Below are 15,976 nucleotides of genomic sequence, written 5' to 3' on the forward strand. Positions count from 1 at the left end.
AGATGAAGAAACCACTTTGTGGATTCGCTTCCGAACAGTTTGAAAAGTTCCTCTGGCAGTAGGTCGCTCTCTTCACACTATCAACAGCGTAAGCAGTGCCGACGGCTTCCACATCGCTGACAACACATTGTACGCAACTCTGGGGACTATATCGAAGGCCTGTGAAATTTAGAACCATGTATGTATGCTGTGTGTCTAGAAAATAAATAGTTGCCACTACTAAAAAATCAGTCATTGTATACAACACTCCCTCTCTCCATTCTAAACATGATTACAAGGTAATACTGCCTCACCTGTTTCAGATCCTGAGTCATCAACATCGTTGGTGATGATCTGAAGCAATTCAGTCTTCTTTGCCAGCTCATGCTGCAGCTGTGTGATCTTCTCATTGCACGTCTTAAGTTCCGCTTCTAAGGTGGCAACATTCCCCTCTAGCTTCTGGTTGTGAGTAAGTAGTTCTTTGCCGATCCTCGCTGTGAGCTCGATATCTTTCTCTTTCTGCAAGAAACAAGCATTTTGACCTTTAACAAATGGTTCCTCAGCACATCTTTCAACAACATAGAAAAGTGAAGTTATATTCTTACTCCACATGCAGCTGCAGCCGTCTACAAAAGAAGAAAACATGATCCTCAAACTACAATATTAAGTTTTCATGAATTACAGAAAGTCAATATTCATGAAATATTTCTCTTAGATATTACCAGGGCACGAATTTCTATGCAATTACATAATTTTTCCCCTCATATGTAGCCAAACAAAAATAACAAATGTGGGTGAATTATATTGTTGGGAATGATATACAATTTTTTACATATTTTCCATTTAGAGTACATATCTTGCACGAAAAATTCTGTATTTGTGTAATTTCTCTGTAGCTTTAATTGAGCAATTGAACTCATCCAAGTCTTACATTTTAACTTTAGGCACAACGAGTAACCTCAAAAAGTTAGAACAATTACAACTCCCCCTCCCTACACTGAATAATTCCAAAATAAAGAAAGTAGAAACAGCACGCAACCTTGGCATAATATTGGACGAGAATCTACAATGGGGTTCTCATGTCACACATATAATTAAAAACTCAATAGCCAAACTGAAATCACTTTTTCCATTAAAACATATGCTAAGCAAAGAAACGAAAACTCACCTAGTCAACACACTTGTAATGCCAAAAACTGATTATGCTTCCCCAGTTTTTATAAACATCCACAGTGCTCTAAATTACAAGATACAAAAACTTCAAAACAGTTGCATAAGATTTATACTGAATGTCAAAAGAAGAGAACACATATCCCCGTACTTACAGGAACTTAATTGGTTAAACGTTAAGAATAGGAGAACATTTTTGGCATTGTCTTTATTGTACAGGATCCTGAACAATAAGGAACCAAGATATTTATATCATCAAATTGCTCCATACAGGAAGAAAGGAAAACAAATTAACCTTCGTCAAAAAACACACTTCACGATTCCTGTACACAGAACAACATTCTATGGGAATTCTTTCATAGTCACCGCAATAAAAGAATGGAATGACCTCCCCCCACCACTGACCTCAGGGGAGCTCCACCCTGCAACATACAAAATAAATGTAAAGAAACATCTGCTGTCCAAACAATAGTGCCTGGCTTTGTCTTTTCTGTAATGAATGGGAATGAGGTATTGGTTGTAGTTTTAGCTGTAATAATTGTATTTTAATTGTGGTATTTAACTCTGTACCTTCAGTACATTAATTGTTTACATTATAAGTAGGAATGTTTTTTAAAATTTTTTTTTGTTTTTTTTTATTATTTTTTTTTGTATTTTTATTCTTTCTACTGCAACAAAGATTTTCAAGAAGTGGAAAGTGTCAATTGTAATATGTTTTTATTTTTTTAAAGGGTTTGTTGTAAGAACGGCCCGCGAGGCCGAAACACGCCCTCTCAATAAAGACGATATTATTATTATTATTATTATTATTAGATATATCCGTGGGTAAAGCATTCAAAATATGATTCTTAAAAAAAAATGATAATATTTATCTGATTCTGATACACCTATCCCCTTACTTTCATAATCTTGTTTTGAGCCAATCAAATCAGGGCTCTATGTGTACTATTCTTCACTACTAGCAATTTTTGTAACCAATTCTTACTCATTCTGATAATAGTGAATGAGTGTCAATAATTTAGATAGTGGTCCTTGCAGAATTTCCAAGAAATACATTCAATCATAAAAATGGGAAGAAAACAGTGGAAGGGCTATATCAATATTACCTATCTTAATATATTACATATTTTTACATGTGTCAGTGATCTATTCTACATATCCATTTTGCATGTTTTGGCTACATAAAAATTTGGGCCGTAGTTATTAGTACATCATCTTTAATTGAATTGAAAAAAGCAACTCAGAGGGAAGTTGTCATACATCTCTCCAAAAAAAGGAAAACATACAATCACAAATTGAGTTACAAAAACATTATTCCTTATCATAAGTTTATTTGATTTTAATTTAGGAATTTTGTTCCTGTCCATTTTAAACTGACTATTTGCAGACTAAAGATTAAAAAATGACTTGGTGACTTATTTTCTGTTCCTTCACTGTGATGTGCACGTATCTACAATATCTTCTTTGTGTGGAAAGTATGTGCCGATTTGAAATTTAAATGCACTTACGGGAAACACATCTTAAGAGAGTTCAGTCCCACAAACTTGCCTGATATTGTACAGGGTGGCCCAAAAAAGGTAATTGAAATGTAGAACTGTTACCTTATGTGTTTGGTTACCTTTTCTTGGACCACCCTGTATTATAAAACCAGTCTTATAATAAACAAGTGGATTTCACACAAATGCATTAAATAGTTTCCAGAGGCATGAGAATCTGAGTTACTTTAACTAACAAGGAACATAAAATAGACATACCCATTGCCTCCAAAGAAAAATTGATTGTTTCTCAGATCTTGCAGGGAGAATGATTGTTTCATCGGTCATTTGCAACTATATCTAAACGAGCGAAGCTGCAGCTAAGAAGTAGTTTGTTTCAAAAATGTACAGAAGACTAGTTTCCTCAGATGGAGAAGGGTAACAATTTCAATGATTGAAGTAGGCAAAAAAAAAAAAAAAAAAAAGTCATCCTAAAAGTTATAAGAAGGAAAAAGCAGTGCCTCAAACACTCCAAAGGGTTGTGAGGTAAGAGACAGTCCATACATATTGTATTCTACTTCTTGTAGTCTCATCTGTAGTTACAAGTGGTTAAAGGAAACACATTGATGAGATCCTAGATTGTTGATCCGTTACATATAATTGTGAAACAAATCTAGAAATTACTGGAGTGTCAGTGAATTTCATAATTGATTGAGTTGGTGTTTTAAGTCCACTTTATAGACAGTAAGGACAATCGGGACTGGATCTACAGATTAAAGTGGAATCCGAACCACTATGTGCCTCCACCTGGTATCAAACAGGGAACCCCTTGATTACAAAATGACGATGCAACCACTGCACCATCGAGGAGGCTCTTGAATTTCATAAGGTAGGGGAGACATGTTATGACTATTTTTAAGAAATTTACGCCAAAGACAAGATATACCCCCCCCCCCCCCAACACACAGTAGAAGGCCTCTGCTACTTACTCCATATCAGTCAATCATTAGACGCTCTTAAATTTCAGTGTCTAGTGCCACAATCTTCTATCAATGGCCATGCTCAATTTTCATCTGGTAGTAATTTCAGGCAAATGGGGAGAGGGGGATTCTCCCCAAATCCTTTTCTCTCCAGTAGACCAGTGTACATAATGAAAAGCTTCTGGTTTTATATCTGTACATTGCTTATTATTATTAATTTACCATGACAAAAAACCTAAAACCTCTTGCCAGCAATCAGAATACAGGATTATGTTTGTCAGACATCATTTTCTTTCTGTTGACAATTACATGATCCCACACACAAATACATCAATATTTTATGTAATAGTAATACATACCTCTTCAAGAAGCCGTGTAACTGCTTCTATATCATTGTAGGTTTTAGTCATTTGGCTCACCCGATTACTGCATAGAACTGGAAAGAAAGAAAAAAGTAAATTGAAAATGTCTCTTTTCGAACAATTGTATTATTTTCCACAAAACAATGTACATTTTGGCAACATATTACACATGTAATTATTATTTATGAAATCATTGCATAATATTTCCACATCGAAAACTGTATGATATTTTGTAATTCCATCCAAAAAAATCAAGAATCAAATTAAAAAGTTATCATTTTTAAAAACTATTATTGAAGTAACACATCTTTAATGGGTTGCAGTGGCGAACACTCCCTTCTAAGCTGGAGGAGGTCCAGATGCTACAACACACCCATCCATCCCTCCATATTTCAAGTATATATACATGTATGCATGATACTTGAATTTTCTTTACATGTAATCACTATTTTGACTAAAATGTTCAATACCAGCTGACCATCCAACCCCTTGACAGGGGAAGCGGGGATTACACCTCGTTGCGTTCGCCACTGCATTCTATTAAACATTCATAGGATGCATTTACTGAGCTTCAAAGTTCCATGCAATCGAAACATCAAAAGAAAAAAAAAACAGGTGTTAAAAATACTGCAACATACATGCATATTGTGAAGTGCAGCAATTCAGTTTTGGTGCATTTATTTACATAATATGCGTGCACCATCTTCAACAAGATACAAAACTCACGAACAGCACATCTACTATTAACAATCTTCTAATCACCTCCTAATAAAGTCAACATTAAATAGACTTGTCGAACGAAGAAGAAGTGTAACTAGACCATTACGCGCAATCAGCAAATGCGTTTTTCCTAAACAGGCACCAATGATGCAACACACAGGTTTGGGAACCATGTCCTGGAGTAGCAATGAATCGTTTCGGGCACGAGAAGGCGAAACGGACACATTCGTGGTTTCGGACGGGATTCCACGTGTTGATAAGTGATATGTTAATTAGTGCTGACAACCTTGACCCTGCATGAACTACGAACTGTGTTTGCAACGCCCGATGTGTTGAAATAACTGACCTACGGCGCTCTCGTTGGTGATCGGTTTAGTCTGTCTGGTCCGCACGAGGAGCGCGCCGATCGATGAAAGTACGCGCGTGGCACACGAATTAGTATTCGATGACGCATTCAACACTCTTGAAGCGAATACCTTATTATCGCTTCTTATATTCGTTTGTTACATACGGGTGAACCTACGACCTGCATAGTTTTAAGTTTAAATTTGTCAAGATGAAAGTGAGAGAGTGAAGGCTGGTAAATTTAGTTGTCTATTTTGCTACTAGCCTTTTGCTACAGATCCCTTCTTTGAAAAGGGTAGGGTGAAACAAACTGACAGTTAGTGAATTACCAGGAATAGTGTGTGTGTGTGTTTTTGTGGGCGTGCGCACACAAAGGTGTAATCATTTTCCGGAGTTAAATATCAATATTATCATTAGGGTTGAAGACCCATAAATTGCCAAAAAGACCAAAAATATCAAAAAAGGACGTATAAATGTGATCCAAATTAATTAATAACCCGTTTTAATTACATATTTAATGAATAAAAAATACAAAATTCTGGTGGTATGGAACACATAGTGCGAAAAAACTATATGAATGAAATGCATCTTCTTTCAGTCCAAAAATGTTTTTCTCTCGTTTCAGGGATGGTTCAAATATATATATTATTTCTTTACTACAGAAAGGATGTTTAAAGAGGTGATGAACTGATGATTCGAATTGAGAATGGGCAGTAAAAACGTAGTCGAAAGAATGTGAAGTTGCAAAAAAAAAAAAAAAAAAAGCCGTTAAGACCTAAAAAAGGACCAATAAGCCAAAACAACGCCGAAAAAGGCAAAAGAGGACAAATAAAACCCACTTTTTTCTGGCCTACAATGACCCAAAATGAACATATATTATGTTGGGCCTCGTCTTCGGACACTAGGGGGGGGGGGGGGATTTTTCCTCAACTTCCGAGCCCTAATTATAAATATTACCAGGAGCGCGTTAAGTGGTCAACTTTTCGCCATATGAAATTCCGGGTTCAAGTCCCGGCGTGGAGACTGGTGTTTCTTGTGAGTGTCCAGTCATAATTTTCATCACTCATCGTCTCCATTAGCCAAACGTGGCAGAAAGCTATCAAACATTAATGATTTGTCAAGCAACACTATTCTGGTCTCTAAAACATAGAAACCCCTAAGATATATCAACAGAGATCTCTCATTCGACTCCGGTTAAGGCATGAATGTATCATTGTGTTTCTTTATCAATTTCATCATTCATCCTCATCGCCACTGCCAAGAGGCAGTAGAAAGAAAAGAAATGACATCAATTACAAAGGTTGAGGCATTCTATTTTGTTTTTCGCAGGAAACAATACAAAAGTGACATCAAATTTTGATATCTCGACTCCATGATCACTTTTAAAGGCTCTGCTAATGTATGTAATCAAAATTCTGATTGAACTCGTTTAAAAGCAAGGAACTTAACATTTACAAGTATTTTCAAGTACACTGTCTTAAAGGGCAGACGAAGCTACTGCAAGCATCGGAATTATACATTCATCAGCAAAACAGAATACTCACGATAATGTTTCTAGTGATAAGAATTGGCATACCGCAATGTCTGTTATCACCCTGCAGATAATAATAAAAATAAAGTATTTTTAACAAATCCAAAAGACAACCATAGCTTGATAAGAGGAGCCCCAAAACACACAGCAAAACAAGATTGCACGACAGTAAGAACAGGTAGACAACGACACACTTGATAGAAAGCCAAAATAGTTGCGAGCATCATCAGGGATCACTTCTGTGCTCGGGGCAAGAATTCAGTTGCTCTTATCTCTGACGTACAGTATGCCGCAAAAGAAATGCCCGACTTTTCTTCTACGCAACACACGATTTGCAGAAAATCACTTTTTACCGAGAACGTTGGTTCTTCTTTCTAACTTCGCTACTTCATTCATGCAACCTGTTGTTTCTTCACGTTTTTTTTTACCCATATTAAGAAACCAACGAAAAAGGACGCTGAATGAAAAATAGGATTGACTTATCTTACATGTTCTTCGGCACACTACTGCTTCATAAAAGTACCAATGAATAAGTTCACAGGTGGTATGTGTGTGGATTTATTGACAGACGAAGTAAGTTCTCTGAACTTTCACCGTGGGCAGTCTAATAACAAACAGCAAAACCGAACATGGACAAATTCATACAGCAAACTATCAGATTTTTCTGGTTGGTTTAGCAGCAACCCGGATGCAGGGTAGTTACAGGTCCAGGAACCAACAAATTATATTGGGTTCCGAAACAGGACCGAAACCTTCTTTCTCGCACGATTTAAATTAGGTCCAATTTTAGTATTGTTTCATTGAAAAAAGGTTCCCGCACCGTATTTAAATTGACCCGAAAAAAAAACGTTCCTGGACCGAATTTATTTATTTATTGAGAAAATTTCAGATACAGCACAGGTAGCCAGCCATTTTACCCTGAAACTGTCAGCAATCAAGAAGAAAATATAATAATAATAATAAGCAAAAATTAACTATAATAATAATTAAAAATAACAAAGGAATGGAAAATTAATAAAAAAATAAGTAAAATATATTTATTACAAACATTTCTTCTAATAGAAGACCGAAAGGCAAACTCGGAGGAAAATATATCGATACTTGATGAGAGATCATTGTATTGTGTGGCAAGTCTGTAAAAGATAAGATCTTTCTTGAATTTCTAGTCTAGAGATTTCTACTTTACAGAAAAAAAGGTTCTTTACAGTCCAGAACCCATTTAAGCTTCCTGGTTTTCTCCTCTGAAGCGGAATTGAATTTATTTAAAAGTCATGGACCTTTAATAACTCTGTCTGGAGGTACTGGCATTCGCAACAACTTCTTGAACTTGATTCAGGCGAGAGAAGGGAAGATCTCTTTCTATTTCGCACCCCTCCCCCTCCCCATAGAGAGAGGGGGGAGAGGGGGGGGAGAAGAAAGGAGGAAAGAAACAGGTAAACTCTTCTTTCCTCTTCCATTCAAATGCTTTCGTATAGATGTCTAGAATCAGTAGTGTTTTATTTTCCTTCTCACGATTCTCCTCATGCAAATATGTTATCGAACTGGTTATTTATATTTCCCTTCGCTATGTTGAACAGTTTCAAGACATTCACAAGATCCTCTTTGTCTTCAGATCTTCAAGACCTTTCCTCTGAAAAGTTTACGCAGATGCTTGACCCTCGGCTATCATTTTCGCTACACATTTCATAATTAATTTAAAGCACATTTTCTTTCTTTCTTAAGCCTGTCTTTCGTCAACCAACAAAAGAACAAAGTGAGCGTGACAAACATTTATCTTACTGGATCATCAGGTTCGTCCTCTCTAATCTATCGATCGCTCTGGAGTTTCGTAAGTGTGTCACAGGGCTGCATATAGCCACGGATTTTTGAGCTAAATGTAGCAGGAGCCACACGAACGAACTTGAAATTACGACCTGCATGTCTGACTCGGAAACATTCAAGTTATAACCAGTTTCCTTTTCATCCACGAAGCATTGGTCTTCCTGTTCATCAGACTGTTCATATTGTACTGGGGATCTTTTGTAGAATCTGATCAAGTAAAGGGCATAAAAAAAAACCTACCTTTTGTGCAAATGTATATTATCATTAATTGAAGTACAATCGTGGGAGCATCAGCAAGGATATTTGAACCCGTCACATTATACGGGGGATAAGTAAAATCATCAGATCTTTCTGAGGACTAAAATCTAAGTGTAAAGAGGAACTCGGCACATGTAGGGACAAAACAATCCCACAAAGAACTACACCGGCAAGTTGAATCACAAACACAATCTAAGAAGAATCCTTACATGTCTAAACTGATTGTAATTTTATCTACAAAATGCAAACTCAGTAAATATTACCGGATTAACATAACATCCAAAGTAATATTTTTATAGCGCGAATTTGTCATCTTTACTTATTCAAATTCAAAATGGCAGGGTACTTCTTGTCTTCACGAATGCAATACAATCATATGAAAGGTAGGTTGTCAGCAAGGAATACGTTTGCATCATATCAAATCAGTTTGAACAAATAGGTATAGCTCACTTTTAGTTTTCCCAATGACTTCTATCTAAGTGCGATAATATTTACCAAAGTGTTATCGAAAGTACAGACAAAAAGTCAAAAATATTTTGGTTGTTTTTACATCCATAGGATAGTGAAAGTTGGGAAAAAAGAGAAGTTTCTCCATGCATCATATCTTTATATTACGTATTTTAGTGTAGTTAAATTACGTGACGTTGTGCCTCTTGAGACCAAAATCGTTTCATCGCGAAGATGAGGAAGGATGAACACAAAGAAAAAGTAAGTAAGCAGGAGGTATACGGTGACCATCCTCCATTTAAGAGTTTCCAGATTCCTTTTCAGTCTTTTTCCACAAGGAAAAGAGAAAACCAAATCCGTAAAATATCTAAAGCAAGTTAACATGCCTTTGTGAGCCCACAAACATTGCCACACTTCTCCTCGCGGTTTAGTAGGCATTGAAGAAAATGTTTTGCTTTTTAACGCCACCTAGGGAGATGTCATGAGGCATTCACTCCCCAACCTGCAAGCTTCAAGATAACTGCCTGGCCTGGACGTCCTTTCTTCCTGCTCAACATACCCCTCTCGTTTTCTTCCTGACGCATAGTCTGGCTATGCGAACGTGCCTGGAATTTGGAAGTCTTACAAACCGGTATTGGTTTTCCTTTGTTCATTTTAATCAGATCACAAAGAAAGGTGCAAGACACGGATCGAGTGTGTGTATATCTCATCTGACCAATAACCATTTACGGGCACTAATTTTCGGAATTTATGTATTTGCAGAAATACAAAGAGTAAAGTAAATAAGTGGTATTTTTTTTTTATGTGAGGGAATGTTTGTATTTTCTTTCTATGAACTAGTGTTTACGAATATTTTCGAAACGAGACAGACCAAAGTCTCGTCTCGTCTCGTGGGCAACGCTATTACACACATAAATTTAACTCGTCCGTTTCTAGGTCCATAGGGTAAAGAATATTAAAACTAATCATTTCAAATTAATTTTATCTAATCTCATGAAACTGAACCAGATATAACAAGTTTCTTCCATTGTAACTAACGGAAGAAATAAAATAAATATTTCAGAAACAAATGGACGCAATTTTTATCTTAATTTTGATAAGGAAAACAAAAAAATCTGTATTTTTATGATTTGAAGAGAATTCAGGACGATATATATTTTTTACAGATATGCCAGATAAACGCAGATAATAATCAGTGTTTTGTGTTTGGTACATCAGCGTAATTTCATTGAAAATCTTCAGAAGTGAACCAAGACAGAGCGTAATTTTGTATGGTATTCCACAGACTTACTTGGAACTTTTTCTGGTCTCTCCGATTCCCGATCTTCACCTTGACATTTTCCTCTTGCTTCATTATTGCTTTGCGATGTTACGCCTGCAGGAACTCGGAAAGGCGTAGGAGCTGCAAAGACACTCTGATCTTCAGTGGTTGACCAGTAGAACTGGTTCTACATGCCGCTCCCTTTAGCGCTTGGACAATGTGGTTCCCATCTAGCGACTCAGCACAGCCACCAACTTTCCATACAATTTTTGAAAGAAGTTTCTCTGGCAATATCGAACCATGCTCAGGTCCTTGTTTAAGTTACCTCAATATCGTGTTCTGGATGTTAGGACTAATAGATTCAGAGTCATTTATCAAACCGGTGTTGTGTTTTGTCAGTATGACCGTCGTAACGAAGGCAGTGTTTCTGAACTGAGAGAGGTGAACGTACGTTTGAAGAGGGTGAGTGCTCAAGCAAGTCAGGCTCAACTCATTAGAAATGGATCTTGAAAAATAAATTCTTCCTGGACTTCTCTCCAGTGGCAGAGTGCGTTGAGTGCTTCGTTCACTTATCTCGTCATCGGCGGCCCCAGGTTCGTATCTTGGCATGGATACTTCTCTATGAGTGACCCTTCATAAATTTCACCTAATCATCGCTTATTCTCGTCGTCACGATTGACCAAAACGGCAGAGAAGCGAAGTAGAAAAGAAAAAAAAACGATCTCTTCACCTACCCTCTTCTTCAGAATGTTAGATTTTGATGTACTGAAATACATTTTTGGGGCGTGTCAGCACGTAAAAGTTATTTGCACCCGTCACATTATAGCCTCTTCCCATAGCTAAAACCACCATGCTTCCGAGGACTAGGGCAGCACAACCCTACAGAGGATTCTACGGATGCCTCCTTGATTTGGAAACATTGCAGTTGCCCGGGTGTATTACGTGGAAGTGAGGCTGACTTTTAGGTGTTCGCACGAAGGGTCACCCTTACATTCTCTCCCTTCAGCATATTGGAGAACAACTATCCAACTAACAGAAAAATATTCCTCTGCTCGAAGATTCCTCGGCATGCTACTGGGTTCAAATATGTATTTGAATAATAACATTCCAACCAGGCACGTATATAGAAATACATCTCGTAGGGGTCCGACCATGTGTCTACATGAATAGGTAAAAAGATGGTAATATATAACAGCATGTATTCATTATCTAGCTTACGTGTAGTTAAGATCGCCAAAATTTGTATAAAAACAACTGCCATGGCAAGGAAATTAATATCAAATAGATAAATAATTGAATATTTATTGAATAACAAAAAAGGAGTTAGATCCAATTGTAATAGGTAAAAATAATTGTACGGTGATCACTTTTAATTGCGTAGTGCAATTGACGAAAAGTACTGAAGTTCCTGATTAATATTTTATGGATATTATCTTAAGTAGTAGTGTGCATAAATCTTTGGAGCTGTCCTTCAAAGCCGTATGAGCCAAATGCCTTGCCTTCCAATAAGTTCAGCTGAAATAAATAACCATCGATTACATAACAAATGCTAATGCTAAACTATTATATTTTGATTATTTAATTTTAGTACTTGGTAAGTCTTTGGGGGGGGGGTCCGGACCCCTCCCTAAATACGTCCTTGATTCCAACGGAATGAAAACTGCAGTTGCGAGATTGTGTAAGTGTCCGACGATGCAGCACAACTTCGGCCATGAAACAAATCAGACCCATTCACGACTTGGGCAGGAAACTAGAAGCATTTTTCGCCATATCAGAAGCTGCTGCGTCTGGTGATAAACTGAATTACTGAAACGTTTTAGTCCAATGAAACCAACGATGTAAGAGTCCTGTACTTATTGAGATATTATAGATCCTAAAGCAAATGTTCAGATTAAGTCCTTGACATGCTTCCAAATTTAATTAATTTCTATCAACTTCTTGGACTTGACCGCAACACAACCTGCTGAAAAAGGATGCAAAGGTTGGGGGTGGAATAAAGAATAGGCAATTTGAAAACACTATATAATCGACAACTTCCTTCATTTGAATTTCACACGACTTTCGCTTGATAATTATGGGAAAGTTCGGTACGGCTCAATTATCCACGTTTTGCCGCCACAACTGGTACACCTGTCACGTGACAAGGCGTTCTCTGTCGTCGTTACGATTGTAATGACATATTACTCAGTGTGAAACCGACGTGAAACCTTTTAAATGCGGGTCAACTGCGATGTGTTGGATTTTTATAGACTCGTCCGAATTATAGGACGACCTCCGCGACGGAGTGGTTAGCACAGCGACAACATCTGTCCCGGGCTGGGCATTGTCAATTTCATATCATCACTCATCCTTATCTTCGCGATAAGCCAAAAGTGACAGAAAAGTGAAGTAAACCAAACCAAATTCATCATCCAACTTATACATTTCCTCCCCTCATAGACTAGCTCAACTAGTGCAAATCTCATTGCAATGATTTCTACGATACACAGTTCAAGTATGAGCGCGGGAAGATTTCAAGAACATTCTCGTCGCATTGGCTCTCTCGAGCACTTGCTGTGACGCGTCGGGAAGGTAACCCCGTAAGGGACCAATCACGTCACCTACTTCCATCTGACGCAACGATCTAGTTGAAATGGGACGATTCAAGTTGGAAACTTCAATGGCTCTTGTAAAGCTCTCCACCACCCCGAAGAATTCAGAATTTTCGCTGATTAGTTAATTTATTTGCGCTTTTCTGGTACTTTATGGCTAATCGCCAAGATGAGGATGAACAGTAAAAAGTTGAGATGGATGAATCACAAACATAGGAGCAATACAACACGAGATGAAGTCCAGGGTGTACTAAATTAAAGGGATTTTGACATTTGGGTGCCCTCAGCAAGGGTCACCCATTACACGCAGAGAAATACAGAAAATGATATCTATATATGCTGAGCAATTATATGATTATAGTGCAATCATACGTCTCCGAAGCGGATATACTTCGAAACAATGAAACTATGAATCAGGGTTGTTAAAGGACCAGGAACCCATAAATTCTAATGGGTTCTATTAGGTCCCGCTTAAGGACCGGAACCTTTTTCATCGCACAATTTAAATTCGGTCCAAGTTGCGTATTGTTTCATTTAAAAAATGTTCCTGAACCGTATTTAAATTCATAAGGAAAAAAGTTTCCTAGACCGTATTTAAATCAATCCGAAAAAATAAAGTTCCTGGACCGAATTGAAATACTTTACAGATAAAAGGTTCTTTACGGTCCAGAACCCATTTACGCTTACTGATTTTCTCTCCTGGATCGGAATTGAATTTATCTAAAATTCCTGGACGTTTAACAACCCCGCTATGAATACAACAGCCAACCAGAAAGAGAAACAGTCACTGAATCATCATCATCTGACGGACTCGTGACAGCTTGCAAAATCAAGAAAGGCCCTCCACCCTCTCAACCTGGAGATAAGCGAGGCGACTTATCACGACAGTAAGAGGATGAGATGTAGGATCATCTATCTGTAGAAAGGCATCGAGATAAGCCTGGACCAACCAGGGAGAAATGGAGCAATCTCGAGATGGGCGGAGGGTTGCACGTTGACGAGAATCGCTACTCTCCCGATTAAGCGTGGATGGATGCCTTCCGACAGGAAGAAATCAGGGCGATCGTGACGCGAAACATTCTCTCCGCTGGATTCAATGCCCTCTCGTGGGTGGAAGTCGGCGGCGGAAAAACAGGATATTAAAGTTAACAGGAATCTGACCTACTTTACGTTTCTCGCAAAAAATGTATTGTAAATAGATACAATATGGTTTACCTTAAGGATGGTCAAATCGTGATGAAACGATGTTCGGGGATAGCATTTTTAAGACTGCATACGATACGATATTTGTAATTCCAGATCATCTTGTTTCAAAATGGATAATTTGAAATTGAATGTCTGCCATCTGGCATTCCTGAACATTCCTCTACCGGGAATAGAACCTAAGTCCCATTGGTTACAAGGCGTCAAAATTAGTCCCTATGCTATGAGGTCTTTTAAAATACCGTATACTGCACATACGCACTGTGCCTACATATTCTGTTATATAAGGATAATCCCGAAAATGAACTTATGAAGTGAATGATCAAAAACTAATCGGATATATTCCGGTGTTCGAACCTGACGTTCCTAGTTTGGCAGTACAATACGGAGAATTCTTGCCTACCTCCTCTGTGGGGAGCACAGCACGGCACGATGCCAGGTGTTCTGGATTCGAATCCTGTACTCCTTGCATCAATTTATCAATGTCGTTCGAATCCTGTACTCCTTGCATCAATTTATCAATGTCGTTCGAATCCTGTACTCCTTGCATCAATTTATCAATGTCATAATATAATCACTCTTCATTGCGATTAACCAAAAGTGGAAGAAAAGCGGGGATGAATAACAAAAATAAAAACCCGCTATCCCTTGTGCTAAAACCTGACTGCGCTCACAGGTTTCCATAGACAAACTGGGGTCAACACACAGGTCGCCTCGTTAAGACTGCACGGCATACTGCCAGAGAATCAGACTAGCAGTTGAGTGGTCTTCCAAAACAATACTCCTTGCTCTTTAATAGCGCAACAGATATCACCATATTTCTTGTATTTCTTACATATTTATACACACTTGCGCTACGACTGCTAATCATGATAAGACAAAATATGAAGTACATAGGAACATGGATATTATTGTCAATTGATTGATATGGTTATTTTACGTCACTTTTACGACACTTTTGACTTATTGCGACGATGAGAATGAATGCTGATAAGATAAAATTTATGAAAAGACGCTCACAAATAATTCTCACAGCTGGCTGCGAATCTAGACGCCAGTGCCTCGTTAGTCTGTAACAATACCTTTCGAAGAGGTCACTCCATACAACCCAGCATGGATATTTGTAAGTTACAAGACCACGTAGTGTAGTGGTAACGTCGTGTCCTTGTAATCAAAGGGTAGCGAGTTCGATATCAGGTGGAGGTGGTTTGGATCCTACTCTAAACAGTAGATCCAGTTCCGATTAGCTTAAGTGTGCATAAAGTGGGCTTAAAAACTCACAAATATAGGAAATATGAATCATTCGAGTAATGGAGAAATTATGTTCCGTAGAAATTCGAAATTCAGTTAAAAATGCATAGAACGTCAAGAAATCGCTGTACTTTTGTAAATCACAACATCGGAAGAACAAAGGAGGTTGCCATTCCTACAGCTGTTATTCCACTGGGTCAGTTTTCAGTCGGCAATACCTAGAACAACAGGTTGCATTCCAATAGTAATTCCCGGTCAAAACCGCCAAACGTGAGCTAGACGGTACGATTACTTCCACCCAAAATATCATCTCTTGTAATGACCACTTGTAGCAAGAAACACTAACCGCAAACAACGGCAATTACGTAACAGTTATCTGTACACAATCGACCTGGAAATGGCAGCTTGATTTCTGACCTTATCTTGAGGTGAATATTCCTTTGTAACGGTTATCTCTATTATGGTGTGGTGCATTACAAAGTTCTTAAAAGCATAAGGGGCATGTTATAGCAAGACAAAGAATACTAAAAATCAAGAGGGGGAGAATTCAAATTGCTCACGAGAGATAAAAGGTTGAATGTG

At 37.8% G+C, this 15,976-nt stretch overlaps 1 protein-coding gene across 7 annotated transcripts in view; it reads right to left on the minus strand.

Moving 5' to 3' along the window:
• milt (trafficking kinesin-binding protein milt) overlaps positions 1-15,976 on the minus strand; it is a 281,696-nt gene that overhangs the window by 22,808 nt on the left and 242,912 nt on the right. For 6 of the 7 annotated variants that reach the window (XM_083129399.1, XM_083129392.1, XM_083129364.1 and 3 more), the window contains 2 exons: positions 3,964-4,040; positions 294-498 (listed from right to left, as the gene is read on the minus strand). In XM_083129399.1, the coding sequence (XP_082985525.1) occupies positions 294-498; positions 3,964-4,014 (256 nt within the window). In that variant the 5' untranslated portion in view covers positions 4,015-4,040. Of the gene's footprint in view, positions 1-293; positions 499-3,963; positions 4,041-4,728; positions 5,003-15,976 lie in introns of those variants that run through there. The other variant, XM_083129371.1, reaches the window with a different exon arrangement.

Source organism: Lepisma saccharinum, chromosome 1, assembly GCF_977018435.1.
Source record: "Lepisma saccharinum chromosome 1, izLepSacc3.1, whole genome shotgun sequence".
In the NCBI taxonomy this organism is placed as follows: Eukaryota; Metazoa; Arthropoda; class Insecta; order Zygentoma; family Lepismatidae; genus Lepisma; species Lepisma saccharinum.